The following is a 19,087-nucleotide window of genomic DNA, read 5'->3' on the forward strand; positions in this document are numbered from 1 at the left end:
TCCAAAAAGGACAATACCTGCTAGCGATGAGTTTGGGCTGTTACAAATGGTATCAAAACTAGACACAGGGCGGTGTGCCAGTGAGGACGCAGGGCTCCTATGAGGGGTGGATTGTGAGATCCCACATCGATTGGAGAGGGAACAAAACATTCTTTATAAGAGTGTGGAAACCTCTCCTTAACAGACGCATTTTAAAACTTTGAGAGGAAGCCCATAAGAGTAGGCCAAAGAGGACAATATCTGCTAACGATGGGTTTGAGCTGTGTTACAAATGGTATCAAAGCCGGACACAGGACGGTGTGCCAGCGAGGACGCTGGGCTCCTATAGGGGGTGGATTGTGAGATCCCACATCGGTTGGAGAGGGAACAAAACATTCCTTAAAAGGTGTGGAAACCTCTCCCTAACATACGCGTTTTAAAGTCTTTAGGGGAAGCCTAAAAGGGAAAGTCCAAAGAGTACAATATCTGCTAGCAGTGGGTTCGGACGGTTACATTCTACCTTGGTACTATCCCTTTTTTTCCTCCTCCTACATAGATTACAATATTTCCTGTCGTCCGAGAAAGATTCAGCAGAATTTGAAGCTACTTGACCCAAAGTATGCTTGAAATGCATTACACAAGGTAGCCTAGTAGCCATATCTTGACTCTCTTGATCTTGAATTCTGCATAAGAAGACTTAAGCTTCACAAAAAATGTTAGATATGAACATAGAATCATATAATATGTGTATAAATAGATGATCAATAACAGTCAAGAGTCTACAAACTCTGCTACTGTGGGTGCCACTGCAGGATGAACAGTGAGAACATAACATATTATCCACAGCCATTCCAAACTTAACATCCTAAAAAGGGACCCACTTTCAAATAAAGCTAGGGAAAAATAGTTGCATTCTATGTTATTCATTTATGGATAGCACATGCTTCTGTTTTCTGATATATCAATAGTATGGTACTTATTACTTGTTGAACAACCCTACATGGATCCCACTAAAGCTATTGGGTGCTATGAATCGAAGTGCATAATCTAAAATAAGCTATATAAGTTCATCGTTGGCAAATATTGTCCCCTTTGACTCAGTACGTATCATTGTTAGCCTCACAGTTATAAAATGTATCGACTAAGAGATGTTTCCACACCCTTATAAGGAATGCTTTGTTTCTCTCTTTGACCCATGTAAGATCTCACAATCCACTCCCTTGGGGCCCAATGTCCTTGCTGGCATACTGCCCGGTGTCTGGTTTTGATACCATTTGTAACAGCCCAAGCTCATCGTTAGCTAGTAGATATTGTCCGCTTTGGCCCGTTACGTATAGTCGTCAGCCTCACGGTTTGAAAATGCATCTGCTAGGAAGAGGTTTCCACACTCTTATAAGAAATGCTTTGTTCACCTCTCCAATCGATGTGGAAACCTCTCCCTAGCAAACGCATTTTAAAATCGTGAAACTGACGACAATACGTAACGGGTCAAACCGGACAATATCTGCTAGCAGTGAGCTTGAACGGTTACAATCCACTACTATCCAGAATGAACATCCTAAAAAGGATCCCACTTTCAGATGAAGATAGGGAAATATGGTGGCCATCTGTTACTGCCAAATGAACAGCACAGCCAAATGAATAGCACATGTTTCTGTTTCCTGACTTAACAAATCTGTGGTAGATTTATGAGTAATAAGCTCAGTCCAGCTTTTTTATTAGACATTATCAGTACTTTGATAGTCATAATAATTAGGCTCCTTCTGAGATATTGAGCAAACCATCTTAAAAGTTTTGCACTATAGGATAGATCATTAAGAGAGCTATGAACGGTGTAGAACAATTTCAATTCAAAGAATCAAGTTCTCTCATTCCAAAAAGTATATACAGTTTAATCATTTGTCTCTACAATCTAATTCTAGATACTAATCTCTCTTGTTCATGAGTCATTCAAACTCCGAGTGAGTTCGAGGAAATCGTCTTCACTGCAAGGAATTGTAATGCCACCCATTGGATGATTATATCCAAATTCTTCCTCTGCTTGACTCAACAAATCTTGGAAAGAAGGCTGGTTCAAGTAAGATAGTGGAATGACAAAACGCTTCTTTTGTGCTTCACCAACATAAACTGTAAAGTAGCCCTTTGGAACATCGACAGCCTTTGGAGATGCTCCGTTCCCTGTCGATGAAGATCGCTGAAGACTTTGCTTAGTACTAACAATTCTAGGCAGACGGAAACCCATGTTTCAAATATGCTCCAAAAATAACTTGGAAATTTCTTTTGGGAATTGGAATATGGAGAGACTCTTGTTGGCTGTTGGCTGTTGGCTGTGAACCCAAATGGCATAACCTTTATATAGATGAGAGCTTAGGTCAATCAAAGGTAGAGATTGGAGATAAGGAAGGAAGATGAGATTCAATGGTGAAGAGGCATTAGCTTATGACCTATCACATGGGTGTGTCTTCCCAGCCTTATACAGAAACATCATGGCCTACTTTTGTCTCCCAAAAACAACTGGAGAAGTGAGCTCAACAAATCTCTAAAATTTTAATAGGATAATGGACATATCAGAGGCACTCAAGGCCCTTGTTGTCCTTCTTGTGAAACAAACTTTTAAGTGTATTTAATACCTCTGTCTATTACATTCCACTCCACTTCAATGGGAACGATTCCAGCTAAGAGAAGTTTGTTGGTTATAAGGGTGTGGAAACCTCTCCCTAGTAGACGCGTTTAAAAATCGTAAGACTGATGACGATACGTAAGGGCCAAAGTAGTGACTTCGGGCTAGTACAAATGGAATGGTATCAGAGGTAGACACCGGACGGTGTGCCAACGAGGACGCCCCTAAAGAGGGAGGATTGTGAGGTCCCACATTAGTTGAAGAGGGAAACGAAACATTCCATGTAAGGGTGCGGAAACCTCTCCCTAGTAGACGCGTTTTAAAACTGTTAGGCTGATGGTGATACGTGATGGGCCAAAGCGAACAATATCTGCTAGCTACATGAATATTGTGTACANGGTGTAGAACAATTTCAATTCAAAGAATCAAGTTCTCTCATTCCAAAAAGTATATACAGTTTAATCATTTGTCTCTACAATCTAATTCTAGATACTAATCTCTCTTGTTCATGAGTCATTCAAACTCCGAGTGAGTTCGAGGAAATCGTCTTCACTGCAAGGAATTGTAATGCCACCCATTGGATGATTATATCCAAATTCTTCCTCTGCTTGACTCAACAAATCTTGGAAAGAAGGCTGGTTCAAGTAAGATAGTGGAATGACAAAACGCTTCTTTTGTGCTTCACCAACATAAACTGTAAAGTAGCCCTTTGGAACATCGACAGCCTTTGGAGATGCTCCGTTCCCTGTCGATGAAGATCGCTGAAGACTTTGCTTAGTACTAACAATTCTAGGCAGACGGAAACCCATGTTTCAAATATGCTCCAAAAATAACTTGGAAATTTCTTTTGGGAATTGGAATATGGAGAGACTCTTGTTGGCTGTTGGCTGTTGGCTGTGAACCCAAATGGCATAACCTTTATATAGATGAGAGCTTAGGTCAATCAAAGGTAGAGATTGGAGATAAGGAAGGAAGATGAGATTCAATGGTGAAGAGGCATTAGCTTATGACCTATCACATGGGTGTGTCTTCCCAGCCTTATACAGAAACATCATGGCCTACTTTTGTCTCCCAAAAACAACTGGAGAAGTGAGCTCAACAAATCTCTAAAATTTTAATAGGATAATGGACATATCAGAGGCACTCAAGGCCCTTGTTGTCCTTCTTGTGAAACAAACTTTTAAGTGTATTTAATACCTCTGTCTATTACATTCCACTCCACTTCAATGGGAACGATTCCAGCTAAGAGAAGTTTGTTGGTTATAAGGGTGTGGAAACCTCTCCCTAGTAGACGCGTTTAAAAATCGTAAGACTGATGACGATACGTAAGGGCCAAAGTAGTGACTTCGGGCTAGTACAAATGGAATGGTATCAGAGGTAGACACCGGACGGTGTGCCAACGAGGACGCCCCTAAAGAGGGAGGATTGTGAGGTCCCACATTAGTTGAAGAGGGAAACGAAACATTCCATGTAAGGGTGCGGAAACCTCTCCCTAGTAGACGCGTTTTAAAACTGTTAGGCTGATGGTGATACGTGATGGGCCAAAGCGAACAATATCTGCTAGCTACATGAATATTGTGTACACATTATACACAAGAAGATTTAAACTTCAAAAAAAGAAGATTTCCTTCTATGACTGATATATGTCTATATAGATGACCAGGAAATGGCGAAGAGTCTAAATGTGGCTAAGCTAATGTGGTTACCATTGAGGGATGAACAGTAGAACATATGGCTAGAGTCATCACATGGGGTGTGTTCTCAGACTGATTAATAGCAATTGGTTTCGACTGTGACTGTACATGTTGATATACAAATTTTCCATACCATTCTAGAATGAACATCCTAAAAGAGACCCACTTACATATAAAACCAAGGAAAAATAGAAGCAATATATTAGAGTCATTTATGTATAGCACATGGTTCTGTTTTCTGACTTTATCATCTCTAGCATGTTCTCAGCTACCAATACTTCGGGAGGAGGGCCCAAAATTTGAGCTCGATTCCAAGCGAGCAAAATTGGAGAAAGAACATCGTTATCTAATCTAATTCCTCCTAAACTAACCCCTAAGCCCGAGCCCCCCTTGTGATAGATAGGAAATTCAAACAGTTCTACATGGATCCCGCTTAAAACTGTGGTAGATTCATGAGTACTAGCCTCACCTGAATCAAGTGCATAATCTAATATTAGTCCAGCTTCTTAATATGATATTCTGAGTACTTTCTAGATTTGCATCCTTTTCAATCTTGATGAAATTTTTTGCATATACTTCTGGAAGAAAAGTCAGGAAATTACTTTTTCATTTTAGAACTACAGAGAACAACTGCATATACAAGAAGTGTGAAAGGCAAGTGGAAAGGAAGAATGAACTTTCATCATATAGTTTCAATAATCAAAAGAATCAAGTTCCCTCATTTCGAAAAAGTTTACATTGTTTCTAGATTCTAATTCATTCTCTATACAATCTAATTCTACATTCTAATCTCTCTCGTTCATGAGTCATGCAAACTCCGAGTGAGATCGAGGAAATCGTCTACACTGCAAGGAACTGTGATGCCACCCATTGGATGATCATATCCAAACTCTTCTTCTGCTTGACTCAACAAATCTTGAAAAGAAGGCTGGTTCAAGTAAGATAGTGGAATGACAAAACGCTTCTTTTGTGCTTCACCAACATAAACTGTAAAGTAACCCTTTGGAACATCGACAGCCTTTGACGATGCTCCATTTCCTGTTGATGGAGATCGTTGAAGACTTTTCTTAGCGTGAACAATTCTAGGCAAACGGAAACCCATGTTGCAATATGTTCCAAGATAAATATGAGACCGTGGAAGGAATACCAAACTTGAAATTTCTTTGGAGAATCGGAATATGGAAAGACTCTTGTTGGTTGTGAATCCATATACATGACGTTTATATAGAAGAAAGACTTGGGTTACTCAAAGATCTAGACAAGACAAGAAGATGAGATTCAATGGTAGAGAGACATCAGGTCAAGACCTACCCACATGGATGTTACTTCCAAGCCATTATGAGATTTTCAAATTCATGTGATATAAGGTCATTCGGTATACCTTCTGCAGAACATCAGGGCCTACTTTTGTCGATGACAACTAGAGAAGTAAGTCGAATAAACCTCTAAGATTTTAAAAGGATCAGACATGTTTGAGGCATTGAAGCCCTTCTTGTCAAGCTCCATTTGCTGACTTATCCTCAATAACATGGTTTTTATTGGTAGTTTTGTCTTGGGAGATAAACAATTTTAGCTGTCATTACATGGTGAACAACCCTACAAGGATCCTACTAAAATATGTGGTAGGTTTATGAGTATTAGCCTCAGTTGAATCAAGTTCATAATCTAATATCAGTGCACCTTCTTGATAGAACACCATGAACACTATGCTAACCATAGTGATTAGTCTCTCAAGAATCCAATGATTCAAAGCTAATTGATTTTTCATATTTCATGGCAACCTTGAGCTAACAAATTCTGAGTTGTCTTAATGTTTTTCAACCTTGCTGAGATCTTGTGTAGATCATCTAAATAATCGTGTATTATAGGATGATTTCTTGAAGATTCAATATGAAACCTCCAAGGGAGCTTCCACTTCAAGTAAATGCAAAAGGATTATCATGTAGGATTACATGTAGCCATTTTAAGTAGTATAATCCAGTTTATGTTCATTCATAGAATAACACGAACACAGGACAAAAGTTTCAATTTAAAGAATCAAGTTCTCTCATTTCAAAAATGTTTACAGTTTACATTCTATACTATTCTAATCCTTTTTCTATACTACCAATTTCTAGATATCAATCCCTCTAGCTCATTTGTCTTTCAAACTTCGAGTGAGATCGAGGAAAAGGTCTTCACTGCAAGGAATTGTGATGCCACCCATTGGATGATCATATCCAAATTCATCTTCTGCTCGACTCAACAAATCTTGAAAAGTAGGCTGGTTCAAGTAAGATAGTGGAATGATAAAACGCTTCTTTTGTTCCTCACCAACGTAAACTGTAAAATACCCCTTTGGAACGTCAACAGTGGATGATCCATTTCCAGTTGATGAAGATCGTCGAAAACTTTGCTTAGCATGAACAATCCTAGGCAAACGGAATCCCATGTTATAGTATTTTCTGAAAGGAACTAGTGAGACTTTGAGAGAAGTCAAAAGTTGGAAATTTCTTTTGATAATCGGAGTATGGAAGAGTCTTGATAGTGAACCCAATTACATGACCTTTATATAGATGATCACATTGACAAGGCAGAAAGATGAGATTCAATGCTAGAGAGATATCTTCTCATAACCTATCACATGGGTGGGCCTTCCAAGCCTTTGTAAGAGTTCCAAATTCATGTGATCTATGGTCATTCTGTATACTCTGCAGAAAAACCATGGCCTACTTTTGTCTCCAAATAACAACTGGAGAAGTGAGTTGAGTAAACCTCTAAAATTTGATGAGATTAAAGACATAGAGGCACTCAAACCCTTGCTGTCCTTCTACTAGAACTAAACTTTAATTGCATTAGGTCACATGATCTATTAAACACGAGATCCAGAATGGCCCACGTAACTCATGAACTTGGAAGTATAGAGAACTATTAAATACAAAATTAACAATACATGATGAAGAGTCTACAAAATGTGCCTATGCTAATGTGGGTGCCACTGCAGAATGAACAGTGGAAACATATAGCAGGAATCATCACATGGGTTAGCTTTCAAATTGAGTAATAGAGAATTTGTTAGCATACATAGTCCACTACTATCCATAATGAACATCCTAAAAAGGACCCCACTTTCAGATAAAGATGGGAAAATATGGTGGCCATCTTCACTGTCATTAATGAATAGCACATGTTTCTGTTTTCTGGCTTAACATCCATAACATGGTTCTCATTGGTAGTGGTTACTGGTAGGTGTACAATTTCAGCTACTAATGTTTAGTTAACAACCCCACTAGGATCCCACATAAATCTGTGGTAGATTTATGAGTAATAAGCTCAGTCCAGCTTTTTTATTAGACATTATCAGTACTTTGATAATCATGATAATTAGGCTCTTAAGTGGGAATTCAATGAGTTTAAACATAATTTGGTTTCTATCTTTTTCAACCTTGCTGAGACCTTCTGAGATATTGAGCAAACTATCTTAAAAGTTTTGCACTATAGGATAGATCATTAAGAGAGCTATGAACAATGTAGAACAATTTCAATTCAAAGAATCAAGTTCTCTCACTCCAAAAAGTATATACAGTTTAATCATTTGTCTATACAATCTAATTCTAGATACTAATCTCTCTGGTTCATGAGTCATTCAAACTCCGAGTGAGTTCGAGGAAATCGTCTTCACTGCAAGGAATTGTAATGCCACCCATTGGATGATTATATCCAAATTCTTCCTCTGCTTGACTCAACAAATCTTGAAAAGAAGGCTGGTTCAAGTAAGATAGTGGAATGACAAAACGTTTCTTTTGTGCTTCACCAACATAAACTGTAAAGTAGCCCTTTGGAACATCGACAGCCTTTGGAGATGCTCCGTTCCCTGTCGATGAAGATCGCTGAAGACTTTGCTTAGTACTAACAATTCTAGGCAGACGGAAACCCATGTTTCAAATATGCTCCAAAAATAACTTGGAAATTTCTTTTGCGAATTGGAATATGGAGAGACTCTTGTTGGCTGTGAACCCAAATGACAACCTTTATATAGACGAGAGCTAAGGTCAATCAAAGATAGAGATTAGAGATAAGGAAGGAAGATGAGATTCAATGGTGAAGAGACACTATCTTATGACCAATCACATGGGTTTGTCTTCCTAGCCTTATACAGAAACATCATGACCTACTTTTGTCTCCCAAAAACAACTGGAGAAGTTAGCTCAACAAATCTCTAAAATTTTAATAGGATAATGGACATATCAGAGGCACTCAAGGCCCTTGTTGTCCTTCTTGTGAAGCAAACTTTTAAGTGTATTTAATAGCTCTTCTATTACATTTCACTTCAATGGGAACGATTCCAGCCAAGAGAACTTTGTTGGTTATAAGGTGTGAAAGTCTCTCCCTAATAGACGCGTTTTAAAATTGTTAGGCTGATGGTGATCCATAACGGGTCAAAGCAGACAATATCTGCTAGCTACATGAATGTTGTGTATAAGAAGATTTCCTTCTATGACTGATATATGTCTACACTACATAGATGACCAGGAAATGGTGAAGAGTCTACTAAATGTGGCTAAAGCTAATGTGGTTACCATTGTGGTTACCATTGTGGGATGAACGGTAGAGCATATGGCTAGAATCATCACATGGGGTGTGTTCTCAGACTGATTAATAGCAAGTGGTTGCGACTGTGACTGTACATGTTGGTATACAAATTTTCCATACCATTCTAGAATGAACATCCTGAAAAGGACCCCACTTACATATAAAACCAAGGAAAAATAGTAGCAGTATATTAGAGTCATTTATGTATAGCACATGGTTCTGTTTTCTGACTTTATCATCTCTAGCATGTTCTCAGCTACCAATACTTCGGGAGGAGGGCCCAAAATTTGAGCTCGATTCCAAGCAAGCAAAATTGAAGAAAGAACATCGTTATCTAATCTAATTGCTCCTAAACTAACCCCTAAGCCCGAGGCCCCCTTGTGATAGATAGGAAATTCAAACAGCCCTACATGGATCCCGCTTAAAACTGTGGTAGTTTCATGAGTACTAGCCTCACCTGAATCAAGTGCATAATCTACATTAGTCCAGCTTCTTAATATGATATTCTGAGTACTTTCTAGATTTGCATCCTTTTCAATCTTGATGAAATTTTTTGCATATACTTCTGGAAGAAAAGTCAGGAAATTACTTTTTCATTTTAGAACTACAGAGAACCACTGCATATACAAGAAGTGTGAAGGGCAAGAGGAAAGGAAGAATGAACTTTCATCATATTTGTTTCAATAATCAAAAGAATCAAGTTCCTTCGTTTCAAAAAAGTTTACACTGTTTCTAGATTCTAATTCATTTTCTATACAATCTAGTTCTAGATTCTAATCTCTCTCGTTCATGAGTCATGCAAACTCCAAGTGAGATCGAGGAAATCGTCTACACTGCAAGGAACTGTGATGCCACCCATTGGATGATCATATCCAAATTCTTCTTCTGCTTGACTCAACAAATCTTGAAAAGAAGGCTGGTTCAAGTAAGATAATGGAATGACAAAACGCTTCTTTTGTGCTTCACCAACATAAACCGTAAAGTAGCCCTTTGGAACATCGACAACCTTTGACGATGCTCCATTTCCTGTTGATGAAGATCGTTGAAGACTTTTCTTAGCATGAACAATTCTAGGCAAACGGAAACCCATGTTGCAATATGTTCCAAGATAAATATGAGACCGTGAAAGGAATACCAAACTTGAAATTTCTTCGGAGAATCGGAATATGGAAAGACTCTTGTTGGTTGTGAATTCATATACATGACGTTTATATAGAAGAAAGACTTGGGTTACTCAAAGATCTAGATAAGACAAGAAGATGAGATTCAATGGTAGAGAGACATCAGGTCAAGACCTACCCACATGGATGTTACTTCCAAGCCATTATGAGATTTTCAAATTCATGTGATATAAGGTCATTCTGTATACCTTCTGCAGAACATCATGGCCTACTTTTGTCGATGACAACTAGAGAAGTAAGTTGAATAAACCTCTAAGATTTTAAAAGGATCAGACATATTTGAGGCATTGAAGCCCTTCTTGTCAAGCTCTATTTGCTGACTTATCCTCAATAACATGGTTTTTATTGGTAGTTTGGTCTTGGTAGATAAACAATTTTAGCTGTCATTACATGGTGAACAACCCTACATGGATCCTACTTAAATATGTGGTAGGTTTATGAGTATTAGCCTCAGTTGAATCAAGTTCATAATCTAATATCAGTGCACCTTCTTGATAGAACACCATGAACACTATGCTAACCATAGTGATTAGTCTCTCAAGAATCCAATGATTCAAAGCTAATTGATTTTTCATATTTCATGGCAACCTTGAGCTAACAAATTCTGAGTTGTCTTTATGTTTTTCAACCTTGCTGAGATCTTGTGTAGATCATCTAAATAATCGTGTATTATAGGATAATTTCTTGAAGATTCAATATGAAACTTCCAAGGGAGCTTCCACTTCAAGTAAATGCAAAAGGATTATCATGTAGGACTACATGTAGCTATTTTAAGTAGTATAATCCAGTTTATGTAGGTTTTTTTAGCAAATAACACCATCCAAGCAGTTTCATCATCAAATTTTGTTCATTTATAGAATAACGAACACAGGACAAAAGTTTCAATTTAAAGAATCAAGTTCTCTCATTTCAAAAATGTTTACAGTCTACATTCTGTACTATTCTAATCCTTTTTCTATACTACCAATTTCTAGATATCAATTCCTCTAGCTCATGAGTCTTTCAAACTTCGAGTGAGATCAAGGAAAAGGTCTTCACTGCATGGAATTGTGATGCCACCCATTGGATGATCATATCCAAATTCATCTTCTGATTGACTCAACAAATCTTGAAAAGAAGGCTGGTTCAAGTAAGATAGTGGAATGACGAATCGCTTCTTTTGTACCTCACCAACGTAAACTGTAAAGTACCCCTTTGGAATGTCAACAGTGGATGATCCATTTCCAGTTGATGAAGATCGTCGAAAACTTTGCTTAGCATGAACAATCCTAGGCAAACGGAATCCCATGTTATAGTATTTTCTGAAAGGAACTAGTGAGACTTTGAGAGAAGTCAAAAGTTGGAAATTTCTTTTGATAATCGGAGTATGGAAGAGTCTTGTTGATTGTGAATCCAATTACATGACCTTTATATNCAGAAAGATGAGATTCAATGCTAGAGAGATATCTTCTCATAACCTATCACATGGGTGGGCCTTCCAAGCCTTTGTAAGAGTTCCAAATTCATGTGATCNGAGAGTTCCAAATTCATGTGATATATGGTCATTCTGTATACTCCGCATAGAAACCATGGCCTACTTTTGTCTCCAAATAACAACCCGAGAAGTGAGCGAGTAAACCTCTAAAATTTTCTCTAAAGGTTTTTTTCTCAAAAACAGGGGTAGAGAATGTGAGATCAATCGTTATTCCACCAGCGTTCCAAATTCGAGCTTATTGACTTGCTCAAGGGCAAGAATAAGTATCGCACAATCACTTTACAAGTCCTGAAAAAGTGCACTAGTGACACTAGGCATCACGACACAACGGTACTCAATCTGATAGCCAAATAATCTACCTTCCTTGATCTTGAATACTCTGTATAAACTTACAAAAGAAGGTTCCCAGCAAAGAATATGATATGGCTTCAAGACAAAGTAATATGTCTATATACATAGATGGACTAATATAGAGGAAAGCCTATGAAATAACTAGGTTCTGTGGGAGCCAGTTTGGTCTGAACAGAAGCATCACATGGACCTGCCTTCTAACTCTTTATAGAGAGTTGGGTAGTGATTGAGATTGTATATCTGTTCTCACGCGTATTGTTCATAATTGTTCAGGAATGATCATCCTAGAAAGCCCACCACTTTCATTAATGTAGGAGAAAATAGTATCACTGTACCAGTCATTTATGCATTCCACATGCTTCTGTTTTCTAAGTTTTCGTCTATAACTTTGGTTCTGATTGGCAGTGTATTTTAGTTGGTGTACTAAATTAGCTTTCATTGCTTGGTGAGCAACTTACAAGGGATCCCCAACAAGAATTAAATATGTGGGAAGGAATCTAGAGTACATTCTTTTGTTTTAACCCCTCTTGAATTCCAAAGCATAATCTGGTGTTTTGTTTGTTCTGTTTTTCAAAAGACATCATCAATAAATTGCTAATCATAGTAATAAATGCAATAATGGTAAAAAGAAAACAAAAAGAAAGGAAAAAAAGAAGAACATTGTCCAAATGATATCATTTACACGGTATCTGTTACGAAAGAAACATAAATGTACAATATTCTAAAAGAATGAGTTTGATTTCAAAAGTGTTTATGCCCTTCTCAGTCTATGTTGTATTGTATTTTATTCTATTCCTTCCATTGTACCATCTATTTCTAAACTCTATTCTTATGGCTCATGGCTCATGGCTCACTAAAACTACGATTAAGATTAACAAAATCGTCTTCATTGCAGGGAATTGTGATGCCACCCATTGGATGATCGTATCCAAATTCTTCTTCAGCTTGACTCAACAAATCTTGGAACAAAGGTTGGTTCAAGTAAGATAGCGGGATGACAAAATGCTTCTTTTGTCCTTCTCCGACATAGACTGTAAAGTACCCTTTTGGAACATCTAGATACTTTGGAGAGGCTCCATTTCCTGATGATGTAGAACGTCGAAGACTCGGCTTAGCATGAATAATACTAGGCAACCGGAACCCCATGGTATGGTATTTTTCCTTAAAGGATTGTCGAAGGAGATTTCTTGTGAAGTGGGAATGTGGAAGACTTGCTTGTGAACCCAACTACATGACTTTATATAAATGGAGGGTGAGATTTCTTGGAGTTAGAAATATCGACAAGGCAGAAGGTTGCATTCAATGAAGAAAGAAACTAGATGAAGAACAATCACATGGTTTTGTCTTTCAAGACACAACAAGAATTTCAAGTTCACGAGTTACATGGGCCATTCTGGATCCTTATGCAGAAACATCATAGCTGGCCAACTTTTGATTATGCAGTACAACTAAGGAAATTTCAGTAGAATCATAGACATATTAGAGGCACATAATGCTTTGTTGTCCTCCTGGTGAGATGATAATTGATAGAGACTAGGCAGTTGACACAATATTTAACTGCACTACATAGCCATGTCTTACAATTCTTCCTCATGAAGGATTTCAACTAAAATAGGAACTTTGTTGGTTGTTGATAGTTTCAGAGCTCAGAAAAGCCATACGAACAGGTACCGTCATACATCAGAAACATGTAAGTACAAGAAAATACTTCATAATAAATATTGAATCTCGAACTCTCACGATACTACTTGAGTTATCGTACAAAAACGTTTTTAAAAATAAAGAAGTACAGAGTTACTCACTGAGCAAATATTACTACATTGAAGCAAATGGAATGCTATAGGTATTACATGGATGGTGAATAGTACACTATTTAACCGAACGTATAAATCGATAAGAAAAAACTACAGCGTCAAAAAAAATTATGAAATGAGAGCTCCTTGCCTTGAAAGATCAGACTATTATCAAGAAATCAAATGAAGAGAGAATCTCTGTCAAACACTTAGATTACAGTAAAATTGCATCCATTAACAATTTCCTTATGCAGAGAAACATTTTCTAGACTTCCCATGGAAGGAAACAAAAAGTTGGAGCAAATTGAAAAGAAAAAGAGTGCATGGATCTGAGCATGCCTAATATCCCTGATCTAAAAGGTTAGTGCCTCTCATGGCCTATATTTAACTGAGAAATGAGATTGGTGAAGATATCTTCTTTGCACTGAATGGTAAGGCCACCCATAGGGTGATAATAACCAAATTCTTCTTCAGCTTGACTAAGCAAGTCCTGAAAACATGGTTGGTTCAAGTAAGTTACAGGGATGACAAAACGCTTCTTTTGGATCTCTCCAACATATACCGCACAGTAGCCCTTTGGAACTACTGTAACTCCTTCCTTTGTTGAGGTTGACGGTCGTCGAAGAAGCTGAAGAAGTCTCATGTTTTTATTCGGATACAATAAATGGGAGACCCAAACAAATTACTAGAATATCTCAACACACCTTGAGATAAGAATAAAATGAAGACTGGTGTTGCTTATGAACTCAATCTAATATGGTATTTATAGACGATGAAAGGAGGTGTGAGAAATCGAGCCTTCGAGAAAATAGTAATAGAAATCTTTGGATAAGGCTTTGTAGCAGACAAGAACGCATGAAGTATCATATGGTTTTGTACACTAAATAAAGAACATCAAGCTAGTGATGTTGGTAGACAATATTGTGTAATCTTTTCAGGGAAAGGATTTAGAGAAGATCATATTGTAGTGTTTGCCAGATCTCCTGCTTCCTTTTTTAAACAAAATATAAACTTTTCATTGATTATTGGCAAAAAAAGAACCTTCAAAACCAGAAATCAAGACTTTCCAATTCACTAACGTAATAGTAAGAAGATAAACTAGAAAGAATACCAATGAGAAGCTCTGAATTTTTCAGTAATTTTTCAGAAATGAAGTTAAAGTACAAGGGAAGCTCAAATAAGTAAAACAGCTCTCAACCTTCATGTGCACACACATGTTTGAAGGAACATCATAGGGTAGATATTAAGAAATCATGTTGGCAAGAAGAATGGGCTGAGAAAAGTGGCATGATAAGTTACATAGATATCAACTTTATGTTCAATATTAATATGTATATCTAACTGCACCTTGGTTAGGCCAAAGGCCAAGAGGTGGCGATAGATTGTAGAAGTAATATGGTACCTCAGTCTCCTCCTGCCTGTGACGATGCACTAGACTGGCCCTTGGAACTTTCTGAAGTCATCATTAGGTGCGGGTCGCTCATTATATCCTGCATTGAACCGTTTCCAATGATTATTAACTATTGACAACTTTTGGTCCTTGAACTTGCATGTACAAACAAATTTATTCCCGAACTTCTTTCCAAAAGCTAGGAAACAGAAACAAGAACGTTATCGAACAGTTCTACTTTATTTTGCGACTAAATTATGAAACATATGAATGTTATGAAATGATGTCTAAATTTTCAAAAACCAAATTGAAAGCTATACACTACCCAACAACAATTAAAATTTTGCATACTAACCTGCTCCATTGAGGCATTGCTAAAACCGCTCAAAGATCCACTAATGGCCCATGACACCATGTGCTCCATATTCTTCTCACCAAATTCTCTCAAGTTGTTAAGTTCTGGCAGCACAACACTGCAAAGATCTGGTCTGTCTTTTCGTCTAAGTTCTGCACATTGAAGTGCTAATTTAGCAAAGATAAGTGCTTGTTCCACTGGCCAATCAGTCACAGCTGGATCCAGAAACTCCTGAAAAGTCCCCTTCTCAATAGAGCAAGCGACCTGGTGAGCCAACCCCATGGGCGGCTTGGCTGTAATTAGTTGAAGCAACATGATACCTAGTGAATACACATCAGATTTAACCCCAAGCATTCCAGTTTGTTGATACTCAGGGTCTATATAGCAGAAAGTTCCAGCGGCCGAAGTCATGCAGCATTGTGTTACATTCTCGGCCACAGCAGGTAAAAGCCTAGCCAAACCGACGTCGCTTATCTTGCAAACATAGCTGTGGTCCAGCAATATGTTAGCTGGCTTGAGGTCACGGTGCACTAATGGCTCTGGCTTTGTCTGGTGGAGAAACAGAAGGCCAGTAGCAATCTCAGCAGCAATTCGAAACCTCAATTGCCAAGGAATAACAGGGGTGTTCCCCTTTCGGAAGAGTCGATCCTCCAAACTTCCGTTGGACATGTACTCGTACACTAGAATGCCATATTCCGGGCATGCTCCTAGAAGAAGTACCATGTTGGGATGCCTTATGCAACTCAATATATCAATCTGCATTTACAATATCCAACTAAATCATTTGCTCTTAAAAAATGATCCCAAAGTTGTTTTAAGTTCCTTAAGTTCCTCACCTCCTGCTGAAACTGACTCCTCCCTTGAGATGCATCAGGACGCAAAACCTTGACTGCAACCGATGTGTGATCAAGACGACAACGAAAGACAGGTCCATAACCTCCCTCTCCTATCTTCCGAGATGGTGCAAAACGTTCCGTTGCCGATTCAACCTCCTCAATTGAATATAACCTGTATCTGATGTCACTTTGTGCAATATTTTTCAATGCTCTCTGCATTTCCTCTGCTTCTTTAAGTGCTTTCATCTCTAGATTTGCTCTTTTATGTGATTCTAACTCTGCAATTCTCTTAGCTGCATCAGCTGCTTCCACTGCTGCTCTGCATCTCGCTCTCTCCTGATCTGCAATAGCTATTGCTGCTTCTTGAGCAAGTCGTGCCTCTTCTAGTTTTTGTTGTTCTTCAAGTCTCCAATCATTCAGTTCCATTGCCTATGGGAAAATTTATGATATAACTGAAAGATTGATTCTTGACATTCAAAAAATGACTTAAATCTGGACATATATAAACCTTTTGCTTTGCTGTTAGTGCTTCTTTACATGCTGTACTGTACATCTCCATAGTTTGTTTAAGCTCTAGCTTCAACCTCTTCATTTCAAGTTCTGCTTCATCCTGTGAGATGTAATTGAAAATATCAAGAACTAGCATCATATAATATAGTCAATACAAGTAAAGATAATATATGCTGACCAAGTTCTGAGATGACCAGGAACATGGTGTCCTGCAGCTCTCATCTGAAACTGATGAGAAATCATTGAGATTATTGAGGTCTGTCCATTTTGGTTGAAATGGTAGAGATGTAAAGCTACTCTCTGAACTGGTTGAAAATCGCGAGGGAGCTGAATCAGAGTAGTCGAATGCAACAGAAGTACGATCCATGCTTGGTCTGCCAGAGCTTATAAAGGATATGTCGGATTCTGTCTCAAAGAACCCTCCGCTACATTTCGTGATAGAAATTCTCTCTCCTCCGTGAGAGATAGGTGACCTATTCCAATTAGAGAGAAAGTCTATGCACATCTTACAACTTCCAAAATATAACCCGCAAGCTCTAGTTTAGCACAACTTACTTGACTAATTCATCTTGAATGGTGCGAGGCTTGAACGATGCCCTATCTGCATACGAAAGAAGAATTAATACAAGTCCCATTGACCCAAACTCCTTAAAAATGTAAATCATTCATCTGCGTTTAGTCCTTAAATTAGTTGTTTTGGGTTGTGCTGATGGGAAAAAACTCAAATTATCATATAGAACTATCCAAAGAACAAATTTGAAAACTTGCCACAATAAAACTTCTTCATATACCATACACAAAATGCTTGGAATTGAGTTCAGCACGAAGAACAAACCTCTTAGAAGAAACTTATGTCGAGGAGTGATTGCTCCCTGTACAATCGGCTTGGATAATTTCTGTAAATGGTCATGTAGAGGAGAAAAAGAGGGAGCTGAGCGAGACGCATTTCTCACTGATGACACCTTCCCCTTTGAGATGACATACACAGTGCAGAAATCTGGTGCCCCTTTCGACACGCTACCTCCCACGCTCGATGTCTTGAACCTACTATAAAAATCACCAATTCCCATCATAAGCCTTTGGAGAAACTGGAGATGGGAGAATTCACATTCTTCCATAATGATTCGAGGAATGTAAAATTCTAATGACCTGTTCGGAATGACTGTTCATGCGCCAAAATTGTGTTTCGTATTGAAAAAGTCATTCCAAACCAACCCTAAACCAAAGACGAATCAATGAAAATGACTACCTAATAAATCCATGTTTCGTAGGAACCCCGAGCACCAAGTTATCAATCGCAGCGTACGAGACGTATTCATTTAATGCTTTTACCACATCGGTGTCTTCCAATATAACATCAAGGCATTGAATCTACGCAATCAACAAAAAGAAAAAACCCTAGTTCATTTCATATCCCAAAAATCACAATAAAAAAATGCAGTGATGAACAAAAGCTTACATCCTTGCGAGTACAATAGCAATGGAAGGTAAGAAAAATGTCCCTCGTCTGAATCTCGAGCTGCTGTTTCCGAGGAGTATCAGCAGAGAAATCGCCATCACTATTACAAATAATGGGTTCCCCAATCAAAGAAGCAGCCGCACTGGAAGGTCTCTGAACCACATGGATTAATACCACATTTTGGCCCCTTCCGAGCAGATGCTCGGCGGCCCATCTGATAGCATTTTGGCTTCCTTTCTCCCTGTTAATAGCAATAGCCACCAACCCATGTCCCCCTCCGCCTGCTCCTCCCTTCTTGCCGCCATTAACACCGTTTCCTTTCTGTAGCCACATTGTTTGAAATTTTTCTCAGCAATTGATTTGATTACTATATATCCACTGCTGCCTTTTGGTATGCATACATATACACATATACATGAAGAGAGAGAAGTTCGATGATATTACTTACTTGGAATCGGCCTCATTTTGGAAGGGAGGCCTGAAATTTTTCAGTGCAGGGCGCAAATTTAGGATTTGATCGAGTGCAAGGAAGATTGGTTGAAGTTTTTAGTCAATCTCTCTTTCAAATCATTCCTTTTCGAACCCTAAAATAGAAAATGGGGTCAATTTTTCTAGTTTTGGCATCCATTGTTGGATTGGTTTGCCGCGAAATTTGAAGCTGTTCTTGGAAGAGACGGGGAGAGGACGTTTTGTGGTTTCGTCTTCGTGTTCTTCAAACAAAATGTCGTCGATATTTTTTTAATTCATAATTTTATTACACATCAAATTAAAAGTTTAAATTTCATTATATATAAATTCTATTAAACATATTCCAATTTTATTCTTAGAATTTTATTTTGCGTATAAGTTTCAAAATATTATATTTTTATTCTT

At 38.1% G+C, this 19,087-nt stretch overlaps 9 protein-coding genes across 13 annotated transcripts; all 9 read right to left on the reverse strand.

Annotated features, from left to right (window-relative positions):
* Nucleotides 1-1,812: 1,812 nt before the first annotated feature.
* On the reverse strand, nt 1,813-2,501 carry LOC111811625 (auxin-induced protein X10A-like). Its single transcript, XM_023698563.1, has one exon. It carries the CDS (start codon nt 2,219-2,221, stop codon nt 1,919-1,921), a length of 303 nt encoding a protein of 100 aa, XP_023554331.1. The 5' UTR covers nt 2,222-2,501; the 3' UTR covers nt 1,813-1,918.
* Nucleotides 2,502-2,999: 498 nt separating this feature from the next.
* On the reverse strand, nt 3,000-3,688 carry LOC111811247 (auxin-induced protein X10A-like). Its single transcript, XM_023698009.1, has one exon. It carries the CDS (start codon nt 3,406-3,408, stop codon nt 3,106-3,108), a length of 303 nt encoding a protein of 100 aa, XP_023553777.1. The 5' UTR covers nt 3,409-3,688; the 3' UTR covers nt 3,000-3,105.
* A 1,259-nt stretch (nt 3,689-4,947) lies between these two features.
* LOC111811248 (auxin-induced protein 15A-like) lies at nt 4,948-5,613 on the reverse strand. The gene has a single exon (XM_023698010.1). The coding sequence runs from the start codon at nt 5,393-5,395 to the stop codon at nt 5,093-5,095; it is 303 nt and encodes a 100-aa protein (XP_023553778.1). The 5' UTR covers nt 5,396-5,613; the 3' UTR covers nt 4,948-5,092.
* A 717-nt stretch (nt 5,614-6,330) lies between these two features.
* Nucleotides 6,331-7,005, reverse strand: LOC111811330 (auxin-induced protein 15A-like). The gene has a single exon (XM_023698115.1). The coding sequence runs from the start codon at nt 6,722-6,724 to the stop codon at nt 6,428-6,430; it is 297 nt and encodes a 98-aa protein (XP_023553883.1). The 5' UTR covers nt 6,725-7,005; the 3' UTR covers nt 6,331-6,427.
* A 770-nt stretch (nt 7,006-7,775) lies between these two features.
* Nucleotides 7,776-8,419, reverse strand: LOC111811329 (auxin-induced protein X10A-like). The gene has a single exon (XM_023698114.1). The coding sequence runs from the start codon at nt 8,208-8,210 to the stop codon at nt 7,908-7,910; it is 303 nt and encodes a 100-aa protein (XP_023553882.1). The 5' UTR covers nt 8,211-8,419; the 3' UTR covers nt 7,776-7,907.
* Nucleotides 8,420-9,512: 1,093 nt separating this feature from the next.
* Nucleotides 9,513-10,173, reverse strand: LOC111811546 (auxin-induced protein X10A-like). Its single transcript, XM_023698446.1, has one exon. It carries the CDS (start codon nt 9,953-9,955, stop codon nt 9,653-9,655), a length of 303 nt encoding a protein of 100 aa, XP_023554214.1. The 5' UTR covers nt 9,956-10,173; the 3' UTR covers nt 9,513-9,652.
* LOC111811544 (U-box domain-containing protein 35-like) lies at nt 9,809-18,646 on the reverse strand. Of its 5 annotated transcripts, none has more exons than XM_023698443.1 (10): nt 18,215-18,646; nt 18,005-18,126; nt 17,591-17,802; nt 17,311-17,356; nt 16,934-17,228; nt 16,754-16,855; nt 16,246-16,674; nt 15,410-16,165; nt 15,067-15,154; nt 9,809-9,891 (listed from the first exon to the last, which is right to left on the reverse strand). In XM_023698443.1, exons 1-9 carry the CDS (start codon nt 18,545-18,547, stop codon nt 15,068-15,070), a joined length of 2,382 nt encoding a protein of 793 aa, XP_023554211.1. In that variant the 5' UTR covers nt 18,548-18,646; the 3' UTR covers nt 9,809-9,891; nt 15,067. The 5 variants fall into 5 exon arrangements, with proteins under 5 accessions (XP_023554211.1, XP_023554210.1, XP_023554212.1 ...); XM_023698442.1 differs by lacking the exon at nt 9,809-9,891 and adding an exon at nt 14,068-14,154; XM_023698444.1 differs by lacking the exon at nt 9,809-9,891 and adding an exon at nt 14,274-14,292.
* Nucleotides 10,939-11,449, reverse strand: LOC111811548 (auxin-induced protein 15A-like). The gene has a single exon (XM_023698449.1). The coding sequence runs from the start codon at nt 11,332-11,334 to the stop codon at nt 11,038-11,040; it is 297 nt and encodes a 98-aa protein (XP_023554217.1). The 5' UTR covers nt 11,335-11,449; the 3' UTR covers nt 10,939-11,037.
* Nucleotides 12,523-13,103, reverse strand: LOC111811547 (indole-3-acetic acid-induced protein ARG7-like). The gene has a single exon (XM_023698448.1). It carries the CDS (start codon nt 13,015-13,017, stop codon nt 12,715-12,717), a length of 303 nt encoding a protein of 100 aa, XP_023554216.1. The 5' UTR covers nt 13,018-13,103; the 3' UTR covers nt 12,523-12,714.
* Nucleotides 18,647-19,087: the final 441 nt, after the last annotated feature.

The sequence above is a fragment of the Cucurbita pepo genome, chromosome LG15 (assembly GCF_002806865.2).
Source record: "Cucurbita pepo subsp. pepo cultivar mu-cu-16 chromosome LG15, ASM280686v2, whole genome shotgun sequence".
Classification (NCBI taxonomy): Eukaryota; Viridiplantae; Streptophyta; class Magnoliopsida; order Cucurbitales; family Cucurbitaceae; genus Cucurbita; species Cucurbita pepo.